Source organism: Oncorhynchus mykiss, chromosome 12, assembly GCF_013265735.2.
Source record: "Oncorhynchus mykiss isolate Arlee chromosome 12, USDA_OmykA_1.1, whole genome shotgun sequence".
NCBI lineage: Eukaryota > Metazoa > Chordata > Actinopteri > Salmoniformes > Salmonidae > Oncorhynchus > Oncorhynchus mykiss.
In genome coordinates, this window is record NC_048576.1 from 13,686,449 (window position 1) to 13,700,275 (window position 13,827).

At 46.2% G+C, this 13,827-nt stretch overlaps 1 protein-coding gene across 2 annotated transcripts in view; it reads left to right on the plus strand.

Moving 5' to 3' along the window:
• LOC110537002 (ADP-ribosylation factor-like protein 15) overlaps positions 1–13,827 on the plus strand; it is a 65,771-nt gene that overhangs the window by 19,175 nt on the left and 32,769 nt on the right. For both annotated transcript variants that reach the window (XM_036936979.1, XM_021622697.2), the window contains exons 2-3: positions 3,962–4,106; positions 4,394–4,453. In XM_036936979.1, coding sequence (XP_036792874.1) covers positions 3,962–4,106; positions 4,394–4,453 — 205 coding nt within the window. The remainder of the gene's footprint in view (positions 1–3,961; positions 4,107–4,393; positions 4,454–13,827) is intronic.

Consider the following 13,827-nt stretch of genomic DNA (forward strand, 5'->3'; position numbering starts at 1 on the left):
TGTGTCTATAAGGTAGTAGTTTTGGAATTGTTAGCTAGATTACTTGTTGGTTATTACTGCATTGTCGGAACTAGAAGCACAAGCATTTCGCTACACTCGCATTAACATCTGCTAACCATGTGTATGTGACAAATAAAATTTGATTTGATTTGAGTAGCAGGCAGTTTACTCAGGGCACGCTTTTCATCCGAACGTGAAAATAGCGGCCCCAGCCATAAGAAGTTAATCAGCTTCTTGATTTGCCACACCTGTCAGGTGGATAGATTATCTTGGCAAAGGATGTGTAACTCTGTTGTTGTATGTGTCGAACTGCTTTTTAATTTTTTTTTTTATCTTGGCCAGGTCGCAGTTGTAAATGAGAACTTGTTCTCAACTACCTACCTGGTTAAATAAAGGTGAAATAAAAATGAGAAATGCTCACTAACAGGGATGTAAACAAATACAGTACCAGTCAAAAGTTTGGACACACCTACGTACTCATTCCAGGGTTTTTCTTTATTTTTACTATGTTCTACATGGTCAAATAATAGTGAAGACATCAAAACTATGAAGTAACACATGGAATCATGTAGTAACCAGAAAAGTGTTAAACAAATCAAAATATTTTTTAGATTTTAGATTCTTCAAAGTAGCCACCCCTTGCCTTAATGACAGCTTTGCACACTTTTGGCATTATCTCAACCAGCTTCCAGAGTTAGTCACCTGGAATGCAATTCAATTAACAGGTGTGTCTTGTTCAACATTAATTTGTGGAATTTCTTTCCTTAATGGGTTTGAGCCAATCAATTGTGTTGTGACAAGGTAGGGGTGGTATACAGAAGATGGCCCTATTTATTAAAAGACCAAGTCCATATTATGGCAAGAACAGCTCAAATAACCAAAGATAAATGACAGTCCATTACTTTAAGACATGAAGGTCAATCTGGAACATTTTAAGAACTTTGAACATTTCTTCAAGTGCAGTCGCAAAAACCATCAAGCGCAATGATGAAACTGGCTCTCATGAGGACCACCACAGGAATGGAAGACCCAGAGTTACCTCTACTGCAGAAGATAAGTTCATTAGTTGGCAGCCTCAGAAATTGCAGCCCAAATAAATGCTTCAGAGTTCAAGCAACAGACACATCTCAACATCAACTGTTCAGAGGAGACTGCATGAATCAGGCCTTCATGGTCAAATTGCTTCAAAGAAAACACTACTAAAGGACACCAATAATAAGAAGAGACTTGCTTGGGACAGGAAACACAAGCGATGGACATTAGACCGGTGGAAATATGTCCTTAGGTCTGAGTCCAAATTTGAAATTTTTGGTTCCGACCGCTGTGGCTTTTTGAGACGCAGAGTAGGGGAACGGATAATCTCTGCATGTGTGGTTCCCACCGTGAAGCATGGAGGAGGAGGTGTGATGGTGTGGGGGTGCTTTGCTGGTGACACTGTGATTTATTTAGAATTCTGCAGCAATACGCCATCCCATCTGGCTTGACAATGACCCATCACACCTCCAGGCTGTGTAAGGGCTATTTGGCCAAGAAGGAGAGTGATGGAGTGCTGCATCAGATGACCTGGCCTCCACAATCGCCCGACCTCAACCCTATATAGATGGCTTGGGATGAATTGGACCTCAGAGTGAATGAAAAGCAGCCAACAAGTCCTCAGCATATGTGGGAACTCCTTCAAGACTGTTGGAAAATCATTCCCCATGAAGCTGTTTGAGAGAATGCCAAGAGTGTGCAAAGCTGTCATCAAGGCAAAGGGTAGCTACTTTGAGGAGTCTAAAATATATTTTGATTGAATTCTTATTTGGTTACTACATGATTTCATATGTGTTATTTCATGGTTTTAATGTCTTCACTATTCTACATTGTAGAAAATTGTAAAAATAAAGAAAAACCTTTGAATGAGTAGGTGTGTCAACTTTTGACTGGTCCTGTATGTGCACAACATTTGAGAGAAATAAGCTTTTTGTGCATATATACATTTCTGGGATCTTGTATTTCAGCTCCTGAAACATGGGACCAACATTTTACATGTGCTTGTGTCTTGTTGCTTCTAACCATCTCTTATAGCAAGGCTGCAGTAGGAGTCTGCAAGGACTCACTCAGATAGTAGTCATGGCTGTTGATCGACTGATTCAAGCTGTTGGTCATGATCCTTACCCCCGACTCTCACTCTCTCCATGAGTTCCTAAATACAAACATCGTCAAGTTGTATATTTGTTTGGAAACTTGCCAGTCTGGTATAGGGCTAGTGGAGCTTGGTCATCTAATCTTGTCGGCTATTGAAATTTTCAATCAGGGAAAGGGAAAAATTGACGTGAGCTGTAGTGAAGGAACTTGCTGGCACATGCCACCTGGTGGTGAAGTTGAAATAATGAACAAATTCACAAGATGGAAATTTGAACTAATTCCGTGTAGTTGACGATCAGAATTTGTCTAGTTTTGAATTTTTAGTTTTATTTGTTCTGAAAACGGTAGTATTGTCAACCATCTTGTGTCTGCTTTGTAACAACGTGATTTAGTCCTACGTCATGAGAGCTGAGCAGCCTGCCTTCTTATTTAGAACTACTTTATAAACATGTAATATTTAGGAGATTATGTGCCAGACTGGTCCTGCCATCACCCATCTCGTAACAGTGATGTGAGAAAAAGCACTATACACTGAGTATACTAAATATTAGGAACAGCTTCCTAATATTAAGTATTCTAAATAATTAAAATCACCACCAGAGGGCAGTCTCTTCCCATGTAATAGTCAATGGGTGGAGTACACTGTCCCCGAGTCTGTGCTGTTATCACTCATAGTCTGAGAATGGTATACCGATGTCGACTTTCTAAACCTCAATATGACCTACCTTTTTTGTCTGTTCCTGTGTTTGTAATGTTAAGATCTATTTGTTTAAGCTGCTATTTCAGACTCTGCTAGGCTACACACACAGGTCTGTAATTGGTACCAATGAGGAACATGTTTATCCGGTGCAACACCTGTGCAACATGAAAGGCTTGTCTTGTCTTATCTCCTTCCGCAAGGGGAGATCAGTGGGCTATTGTCTATATAGAGCAGCGCATGCTACTGGTTCGAGCTAAGCTTATAGTTTTACATGTGATGTTTCTTCTATGAGCAGGAGACTGCTTAGCTGACCAGACCCATGTCATTTCCTTTGTCAGCACCCAGATAAAGGTGAGGAACCTGGGATCTGTTTCTACTAAAAGGACCAGATACCTGGTGCACATTGCTTGTTGTGTAGAAACATGACATAACCACCATGGGGCCCTTACTGTGTGTGAGACCATGTGTATGAGACCGGGTGTGAGACCATGGCCAGCTTCCCTGGTTTCTATTTCAATAGGAGGCCCCTATTGAGGTTTCTTTGATCTTCCATGTTGACGGAGCAACAGTCCCTCAATGACTTGGACCATGTTGCATAACACATCTGGAGGTTCACGTTCACTCACAACATCCTGTACTAATACTATGGTACCTCAATGCATCCTCTCTTAGCACACTGGCTATATAAGTTCAAAGACGTATGGTGTGTCACAGGATTGTGTGTGTCACAGGATTGTGTGTGTCACAGGATTGAAATGAAAGCGAAGAGGAGAGAGGACTTTTTTTCTCTCCCCCCCTCTCCTCTCCAGATCTTACATGATCTTTGGCTGGAAACAGATGGCGTTAACAGATGTGACCCTGCCCGACGTCTCCAGAGTGGCGAGTGGCGTACTCAGTGGCAGAACAGACGTCAGTAGTGTCACAGAGTAGATCAGTGGGTGTAGAATCCAAACACGAAAACACAGATTCCACAGATACTCTAGCTCTGGCCATCAGACCTGTTATTACTCTAACTCTGCAGCCCTTCTCTCCACCCCTCCACCCCATCTTCCCTATCCTTTTATCACTCTTTCCCACTCTCTCTTTCACTCTGTGTCCCTCTTCTCTTCATCCGTCTCTCCCTTCTACCTCCAGTGTTTCAGGACACTGTGCTGTAAAGGACCACCGTCTCCCAGACCAGAGTATGACCTGGTGTGTATTGGACTCACAGGCTCGGGGAAGACCAGTCTACTCTCCAGACTCTGCAGTGAAGCCACAGACAACATCGGGCCAACTACGGGTGAGACTCGCTTCACCAGAAGAAATCACTTTTCAAGTCCAAATGCTCTTTACACAGTTAGGCCTATATCACTTTTATATCACATTTAAGCTTCAGTAGTTATGTGGTGAGCATTCAGACATCTTCCCTACCTGCTGAAAGAACAGAATTATAAGCCTTTCACAACACATACATGTGCTTCAGGCCTACATGTGTTGAAGACGTGCTGAATACCTTTCTCTTGCCTCTTATTAAGCAAGGTCTGCCATATCTCTGTGTGAAGCTTTACATGTCATTCTGTTTTCTAGGTTTTAGCATCAAAGCTGTTCCATTCCAGAATGCCATTCTAAATGTGAAGGAACTCGGAGGTAATTCCTTCACCTATTTTCGTTCATGATGGAAACACATTGTTGAAGTTGTTGGGGTACTCAAGTTTTCTAGTTCAGTGGGCAAAACGATTTTAAAAAGCAATGGGTCGTATTGTTGGACAAGTATAGATGGGACTTCCTCCGTTTCAAAAAGTTTTCTCCCATTCCGTGGTAACTGAACATAACCCTGGCTATACACACTCCAGCAATGTCAGAATATCCCCATATACAGTTGAAGTCGAAAGTTTACGTGCACCTTAGCCAAATACATTTAAACTCAGTTTTTCACAATTCCTGACATTTAATCTGAGTAAAAATGTCCTGTCTTAGGTCAGTAAGGACCTAAAACAGGAGTTAGGATTTATTTTAAGAATGTGAAATGTCAGAATAATAGTACAGTGATTTATTTCCGCTTCTATTTCTTTCATCACATTCCCAGTGGGTCAGAAGTTTACATACATACACTCAATTAGTATTTGGTAGAATTACCTATAAATTGTTTAACTTGGGTCAAACGTTTCAGGTAGCCTTCCACAAGCTTTCCCCATTAATTTGGGTGAATTTTGGCCCATTCCTCCTGACAGAGCTGGTGTAACGGAGTCAGGTTTGTAAGGCCTCCTTGCTTACATCCGCTTTTTCAGTTCTGCTCACAAATATTCTATAGGCTTGAGGTCAGGGCTTTGTGATGGCCACTCCAATATCTTGACTTTGTTGTCCTTAAGCCATTTTGCCACAACTTTGGAAGTATGCTTGGGGTCATTGTCCATTTGGAAGACCCATTTGCGACCAAGCTTTAACTTTCTGACTGATGTCTTGAGATGTTGCTTCAATATATCCACATAATTTTCCTTCCTCATGAAGCCATCTATGTTATGAAGTGCACCAGTCCCTCCTGCAGCAAAGCACCCCCACAACATGATGCTGCCATCACCGTGCTTCACGGTTGGGATGGTGTTCTTCGGCTTGCAAGCCTCCCCCTTTTTCCTCCAAGCATAATGATGGTCATTATGGCCAAACACTTCTATTTTTCTTTCATCAGACCAGAGGACATATTTCCAAAAAGTACAATCTTTGTCCCCACGTGCAGTTGCAAACCGTAGTCTTGCTTATTTTATGGCAGTTTTGGAGCAGTGGCTTCTTCCTTGCTGAGTGGCCTTTCAGGTTATGTCGATATAGGACTCGTTTTACTGTGGATATAGATACTTTTGTACCTGTTTCCTCCAGCATCTTCACAAGGTTCTTTACTGTTGTTCTGGGGATTTGCACTTTTTGCACCAAAGTACGTTCATCTCTAGGAGACAGAATGCATCTCCTTCCTGAGTGGTATGACAGCTGCGTGGTCCCATGGTGTTTATACTTGCGTACTATTGTTTGTACAGTTAAATGTGGTACCCTAGGATGAAGCAGACTTGTGGAGGTTTACAATTGTTTTTCTGAGGTCTTCGCTGATTTCTTTTAATTTTCCCATGATGTCAAGCAAAGAGGCACTGAGTTTGAAGGTAGGCCTTGAAATACATCCACAGGTACACCTCCAATTGACTCAAATTATGTCAATTAGCCTAACAGAAGCTTGTAAAGCCATGACATAATTTTCTGGAATTTTCCAAGCTGTTTAAAGGCACAGTCAACTTAGTGTATGTTAACTTCTGACCCACTGGAATTGTGATACAGTGAAATAATCTGTCTGTAAACAAAGTAGATGTCCTAACCGACTTGCCAAAACTTTAGTTCGTTAACAAGAAATTTGTGGATTGGTTGAAAAATTTATTTTAATGACTCCAACCTAAGTGTATGTAAACTTCAGACTTCAACTGTATACAAACCTCCAAGGCATCTAAAACAATGTTAATACATTTTTCCTTGGTTAGCTGAATGTTGTTTTTTATAAATGTATTTATTACCTTTATTTAACTAGGCAGGTCAGTTAATAACACATTCTTATTTTCAATGACGGCCTAGGAACAGTGGGTTAACTGCCTTGTTCAGGGGCAGAATGACAGATTTTCACCTTGTCAGCTCGGGGGATATAATCTTGCAACATTACAGTTAACTAGTCCAACGCTATAACCACCTGCCTCTCGTTGCACTCCACGAGGAGACTGCCTGTTACGCAAATGCAATAAGCCAAGGTAAGTTGCTAGCTAGCATTAAACTTATCTTAGAAAAAACAATCAATCAATCATTCATAATCACTAGTTAACTACACATGGTTGATGATATTGCTAGTTTATCTAGCGTGTCCTGCGTTGCATATAATCTGACTGAGCATACAAGTATCTGACTGAGCTGTGGTAGGCAGCAGCAGGCTCGTAAGCATTCATTCAAACAGCACTTTCGTGCGTTTTGCCAGCAGCTCTTCATTGTGCATCCAGCATTGCTCTGTTCATGACTTCAAGCCTATCAACTCCCGAGATTAGGCTGGTGTAACCGAAGTGAAATGACTAGCTAGTTAGCGGGGTGCGCGCTAATAGCGTTTCAAACGTCACTCGCTCTGAGACCATGCTCTGCATGGGTAACGCTGCTTCGAGGGTGGCTGTTGTCGTTGTGTTCCTGGTTCGAGCCCAGATAGGAGCGAGGAGAGAGACGGAAGCTATACTGTTACACTGGCAATACTAAAGTGCCTATAAGAACATCCAATAGTCAAAGGTATATGAAATACAAATGGTATAGAGAGAAATAGTCCTATAATTCCTATAATAACTACAACCTAAAACTTCTTACCTGGGAATATTGAAGACTCATGTTAAAAGGAACCACCAGCTTTCATATGTTCTCATGTTCTGAGCAAGGAACATAAACGTTAGCTTTCTTACATGGCACATATTGCACTTTTACTTTCTTCTCCAACACTTTGTTTTTGCATTATTTAAACCAAATTGAACATGTTTCATTATTTATTTGAGGCTAAATTGATTTTATTGATGTATTATATTAAGTTAAAATAAGTGTTCATTCAGTATTGTTGTAATTGTCATTATTACAAATAAAATACAAAAAATAGGCCGATTAATCGGCATCGGCTTTTTTGGTCCTCCAATAATCGGCATCGGCATTGAAAAATCATAATCGGTCGACCTCTAGAGATGAGTCATCGACATCTCTCCACTTTGATGCAGAAAGCAATGTGTAGGATAGACACTACACGCAAATGAAGTAGCTAACACTTTCACTCAAATGTCACTCGCCCACTGGGTGTGCAACTGTCTGGGTCAGAGAGGCAGTAATGTGTAAGTGCTTTCTGTGTTTGTTTGTATATGTGTGTGGGGAGTGGGCCACATGACATCATTGGTGTGGACAGAGACTCTCCCTTCGTTCCAGACATGGTTCCCCTAGCTGCTGTTCTGAATCCACGTCCCAAATACCTCCCTATTCTCTATTTAGAGCCGTACTTTTGACCAGGTAGTAAGTTTTGTATTTTATTTAACCTTCGTATAACTAGGTAATTCAGTTAAGAACAAATTCTTATTTACAATGATGGCCTACCCCGGCCAAACTCTGACGACGCAGGGCCAATTGTGCGCCGCCCTACGGCCGGATGTGATTCAGCCTAAATTGGGAATAGGGTGCCAATTTGGAAGCTACCTGAGGCTGGGAACATTCAGTCTCTCGTCCGGCAGTTAAGAGCTGGAGACCGACAGCCCAAAAAGGACCGTTACCTACATGGTGCAGGTAGTAACAGTCCATCAAGGTAATAGTCCATCAAAGTAACAGTCCATACATTTGGAAAAAACTATCAAAGTAGCACACTTTGTAATGAGTGTATTTGGCCTACTCCAAATAATTTTTTCTGTAGGGACCAAACCGATGTTTCGAAGAAGGCATGTGCTGAAATGTTAAGGAAAAGACCCACCGTAATCCATGTCTGTTTTGTCTTTTTAGTTCCATATATCGGAGGGGGGGGGGGGTCTGTTTTGTCTTTTTAGTTCCATATATCGGGGGGGGGGGGGCTGTTCTGTCTTTTTAGTTCCATATATCGGGGGGGGGGGGGGGGGGGGCTGTTCTATCTTTTTAGTTCCATATATCGGGGGGGGGGGTTGTCTTTTTAGTTCCATATATCGGGGGGGCTGTAATGTCTTTTTAGTTCCATATATCGGGGGGGCTGTAATGTCTTTTTAGTTCCATATATCGGGGGGGGGGGGGGGGGGGCTGTAATGTCTTTTTAGTTCCATATATCGCGGGGGGGGGGGTCTGTTTTGTCTTTTTAGTTCCATATATCGGGGGGGGGGGGGCTGTTCTGTCTTTTTAGTTCCATATATCGGGGGGGGGGTTGTCTTTTTAGTTCCATATATCGGGGGGGGGGGGGGGGGGGGGCTGTAATGTCTTTTTAGTTCCATATATCGGGGGGTGGCTGTAATGTCTTTTTAGTTCCATATATCGGGGGGGGCTGTTCTGTCTTTTTAGTTCCATATATCGGGGGGGGGGGGGGGGGTTGTCTTTTTAGTTCCATATATCGGGGGGGGTTGTCTTTTTAGTTCCATATATTGGGGGGGGGGGCTGTTTTGTCCTTTTAGTTCCATATATCGGAGGGGGGGGGGGTCTGTTTTGTCTTTTTAGTTCCATATATCGGGGGGGGGTTGTCTTTTTAGTTCCATATATCGGGTAGGGGGTTGTCTTTTTAGTTCCATATATCGGGGGGGGGGGGTTGTCTTTTTAGTTCCACATATCGGGGGGGGGGGGGCTGTTCTGTCTTTTTAGTTCCATATATCGGGTAGGGGGTTGTCTTTTTAGTTCCATATATCGGGTAGGGGGTTGTCTTTTTAGTTCCATATATCGGGGGGGGGGGGGGGGCTGTTCTGTCTTTTTAGTTCCATATATCGGGGGGGGGGGGTTGTCTTTTTAGTTCCATATATCGGGGGGGGTTGTCTTTTTAGTTCCATATATTGGGGGGGGGGGCTGTTTTGTCCTTTTAGTTCCATATATCGGAGGGGGGGGGGGTCTGTTTTGTCTTTTTAGTTCCATATATCGGGGGGGGGGTTGTCTTTTTAGTTCCATATATCGGGTAGGGGGTTGTCTTTTTAGTTCCATATATCGGGGGGGGGGTTGTCTTTTTAGTTCCACATATCGAGGGGGGGGGGTTGTCTTTTTAGTTCCACATATCGGGGGGGGGGGGGGGGGCTGTTCTGTCTTTTTAGTTCCATATATCGGGTAGGGGGTTGTCTTTTTAGTTCCATATATCGGGTAGGGGGTTGTCTTTTTAGTTCCATATATCGGGGGGGGGGTTGTCTTTTTAGTTCCATATATCGGGTAGGGGGTTGTCTTTTTAGTTCCATATATCGGGTAGGGGGGGGGGGGTTGTCTTTTTAGTTCCACATATCGGGGGGGGGGGGGGGGGGGCTGTTCTGTCTTTTTAGTTCCATATATCGGGGGGGGGGGGGGGTGTTCTGTCTTTTTAGTTCCATATATCGGGTAGGGGGTTGTCTTTTTAGTTCCATATATCAGGTAGGGGGTTGTCTTTTTAGTTCCGTCACTAAATAATGAATAATTTGGTGTCTCTGGGAGTTAGGGAGACAGGACTGTGTTGTTTGAATCTGAAATGGGAGATGTTTGCAGGTCACCAGGTCATGCAGCACTGGTAATGTTTCTGTTTGGCTCTCTGTCTTTATCTCCCTGACAGTAGTCGTGTCTGTCTGCTAGGGATTGTATTGTTTTTGGTTCGTCTGGCTGAGATGTTTTTGGTTGGTCTCTGAGATGTTTTCGGTCTGTTCGTGGCTTTAGGAGAGATGATATGGGAGTTCAAAGCAGAGGGATTCCTCACAGCCTGTTTCCCGTCAGTGGGATGATGACATCATGCTGTGTGTGATCTGTCAGTCTGTGGCTGTTTCTCTATTTAATATTTGCTAAATTCCTCACATCATCTCTCCACGCACACCTCTTTCCCCAAAAGAAGGTCCGAGGGGGGGACCTTCTCCAATACAGTTGACAAGGAGTTGAGTAAACAGGATGTGAGGAATTGTGTAAAGATAAATTGTGATAGACAATACCTGAAAGACCCTATCTACCAGGTCGGTGGATCGCACCAGGGAAGGAGTTCTCAGCTCTGATGATCTAGTGTAGAACTGCCTGATGATCTGGCATGACCTGATGCTCTACTGTAGACCTGATGCTCTACTGTAGACCTGATGCTCTAGTGCAGACCATACCAGTGTTTGTGTCCCACATGGTACCCTATTCCCATCAGGCTCTGGTAAAAAAAGAAGTAGTGCACTATGTACTGAATAGGGTACCATTTGGGACACTGCCAGCCAGCCGGTCGGCGTGTAGCAGCTAGCCAGCCGGTCGGCGTGTAGCAGCCAGCCAGCCGGTCGGCGTGTAGCAGCCAGCCAGCCGGTCGGCGTGTAGCAGCCAGCCAGCCAGCCAGTCGGCGTGTAGCAGCCAGCCAGTCGGCGTGTAGCAGCCAGCCAGCCAGTCGGCGTGTAGCAGCCAGCCAGCCAGTCGGCGTGTAGCAGCCAGCCAGCCAGCCAGTCGGCGTGTAGCAGCCAGCCAGCCAGCCAGTCGGCGTGTAGCAGCCAGCCAGCCAGTCAGTCGGCGTGTAGCAGCCAGCCAGCCAGTCAGTCGGCGTGTAGCAGCCAGCCAGCCAGTCAGTCGGCGTGTAGCAGCCAGCCAGCCAGCCAGTCAGTCGGCGTGTAGCAGCCAGCCAGCCAGTCAGTCGGCGTGTAGCAGCCAGCCAGCCAGTCAGTCGGCGTGTAGCAGCCAGCCAGCCAGTCAGTCGGCGTGTAGCAGCCAGCCAGCCAGTCAGTCGGCGTGTAGCAGCCAGCCAGCCAGCCAGTCAGTTGGCGTGTAGCAGCCAGCCAGCCAGTCGGCGTGTAGCAGCCAGCCAGCCAGCCAGGCAGTCAGTCGGCGTGTAGCAGCCAGCCAGGCAGTCAGTCGGCGTGTAGCAGCCAGCCAGCCAGCCAGTCGGCGTGTAGCAGCCAGCCAGCCAGTCAGTCGGCGTGTAGCAGCCAGCCAGCCAGTCAGTCGGCGGGTAGCAGCCAGCCATCCAGTCGGTGGGTATTAGCCATCCAGTCAGTGGGTATTAGCCAGCAATCCAGTCAGTGGGTAGCAGCCAGCCAGTGGGTAGCAGCCAGCCAGCCAGCCAGTGGGTAGCAGCCAGCCAGCCAGCCAGCCGGTGGGTAGCAGCCAGCCAGCCAGCCAGCCGGTGGGTAGCAGCCAGCCAGCCAGCCAGCCAGTGGGTAGCGGCCAGCCAGCCAGCCAGTGGGTAGCGGCCAGCCAGCGAGTGGGTAGCGGCCAGTCAGTCAGCCAGCCAGCCAGTGGGTAGCAGTCAGTGGGTAGCAGCCAGCCAGTCAGTGGGTAGCAGCCAGCCAGCTAGTCAGAGGGTAGCAGCCAGTAGGTAGCAGCCAGCCAGCCAGCCAGTGGGTAGCAGCCAGCCAGCCAGTCAGTGGGTTGCAGCCAGCCAGCCAGCCAGCCAGTGGGTACCAGCCAGTCAGTCAGCGGGTAGCAGCCAGCTAGTCAGTGGGTAGCAGCCAGCCAGTCAGTCTGCGTGTAGCGGGTAGCAGCCAGCCAGTCAGTCTGCGTGTAGCAGCCAGCCAGCCAGCCAGCCAGACGGCATGTAGCGGGTAGCAGCCAGCCAGCCAGTCAGAGGGTAGCAGCCAGCCAGCCAGCCAGTGGGTAGCAGTCAGCGGGTAGCAGCCAGCCAGTCAGTGGGTAGCAGCCAGCCAGACAGCCAGTCAGTCAGTGGGTAGCAGCCAGTCAGTCAGTGGGTAGCGGCCAGCCAGTCAGTCAGTGGGTAGCGGCCAGTCAGTCAGTGGGTAGCAGCCAGCCAGCCAGTCAGAGGGTAGCAGCCAGCCAGCCAGCCAGTGGGTAGCAGTCAGCGGGTAGCAGCCAGCCAGTCAGTGGGTAGCAGCCAGCCAGCCAGCCAGTCAGTGGGTAGCAGCCAGCCAGCTAGTCAGAGGGTAGCAGCCAGTAGGTAGCAGCCAGCCAGCCAGTCAGTGGGTAGCAGCCAGCCAGTCAGTGGGTAGCAGCCAGTCAGTCAGTCATTCAATGGGTAGCAGCCAGCCAGTCGGCGTGTAGTGGGTAGCAGCCAGCCAGCCGGCGTGTAGTGGGTAGCAGCCAGCCAGCCAGCCAGTCAGTCAGTCAGTCGGTTGGTAGCAGTCAGTCAGTCGGTTGGTAGCAGCCAGTCAGTCAGTCGGTTGGTAGCAGCCAGTCAGTCAGTCGGTTGGTAGCAGCCAGTCAGTCAGTCGGTTGTTAGCAGCCAGCCAGTCAGTTGGTGGGTAGGAGACAGCCAGTCAGTCAGTGGGTACCAGTCAGCGGGTAGCAGCCAGCCAGTCAGTGGGTGGCTCAGGCATCTGAAAATACTAATCTCACACCATGCATGATGTCATACCATTTGTGGAAAATGTGGTTTCTGTTATCGTCACACGTGATTGTAATGCAATATGTTTTCTGGTAAACTGGCTTGTAGTCATGTTTTCTGTTCGTCTAAAGTTACATATATACACTGAGTGGACAAAACACCTGATCTGTCCTTGACATACAGTTGAAGTCAGAAGATTACATACACCTTATCCAAATACATTTAAACTCTGTTTTTCACCATTCATGACATTTAATCCTAGTAAAACGTCCCTGTCTTAGGTCAGTCAGGATCACTACTTTATTTTAATAATGTGAAATGTCAGAATAATAGTAGACAATAGTAGACATCACATTCCCAGTGGGTCAGAAGTTTACATACACTCAATTAGTATTTGGTAGCATTGCGTTTAAATTGTTTAACTTGGGTCAAACGTTTCAGGTAGCCTTCCACAAGCCTCCCACAATAAGTTGGTTGAATTTTGGCCCATTCCTCCTGACAGAGCTGGTGTAACGGAGTCAGGTTTGTAGGCCTCCTTGCTCGCACACGCTTTTTCAGTTCTGCCCACAAATTGTCTATAGGATTGAGGTCAGGGCTTTGTGATGGCCACTCCAATACTTTGACTTTGTTGTCCTTAAGCCATTTTGCCACAACTTTGGAAGTTTGCTTGGGGTCATTGTCCATTTGGAAGATCCATTTGCGACCAAACTTTAACTTCCTGACTGATGTCTTGAGATGTTGCTTCAATATATCCACCTAATTTTCCTACCTCATGATGCCATCTATTTTGTGAAGTGCACCAGTCCCTCCTGCTGCAAAGCACCCCCACAACATGATGCTGCCACCCCCGTGCTTCATGGTTGGGATGGTTTCTGCTGCTTCTTCGGGGGGGGGGGGGGGGGGTTCTTAATCTGCTGTACATGACCAAAAGTATATGTACACCTGCTTGTTGAACATCTCATTCCAAAATCATGGGCCTTAATATGGAGTTAATATGGAGTTAGTCCCCCCTCCTTTGCTGCTATAACAGCCTCCACTCTTCTGGGAAGGCTTTCGACTAGATGTTGGAACATTGCTGCAGGGA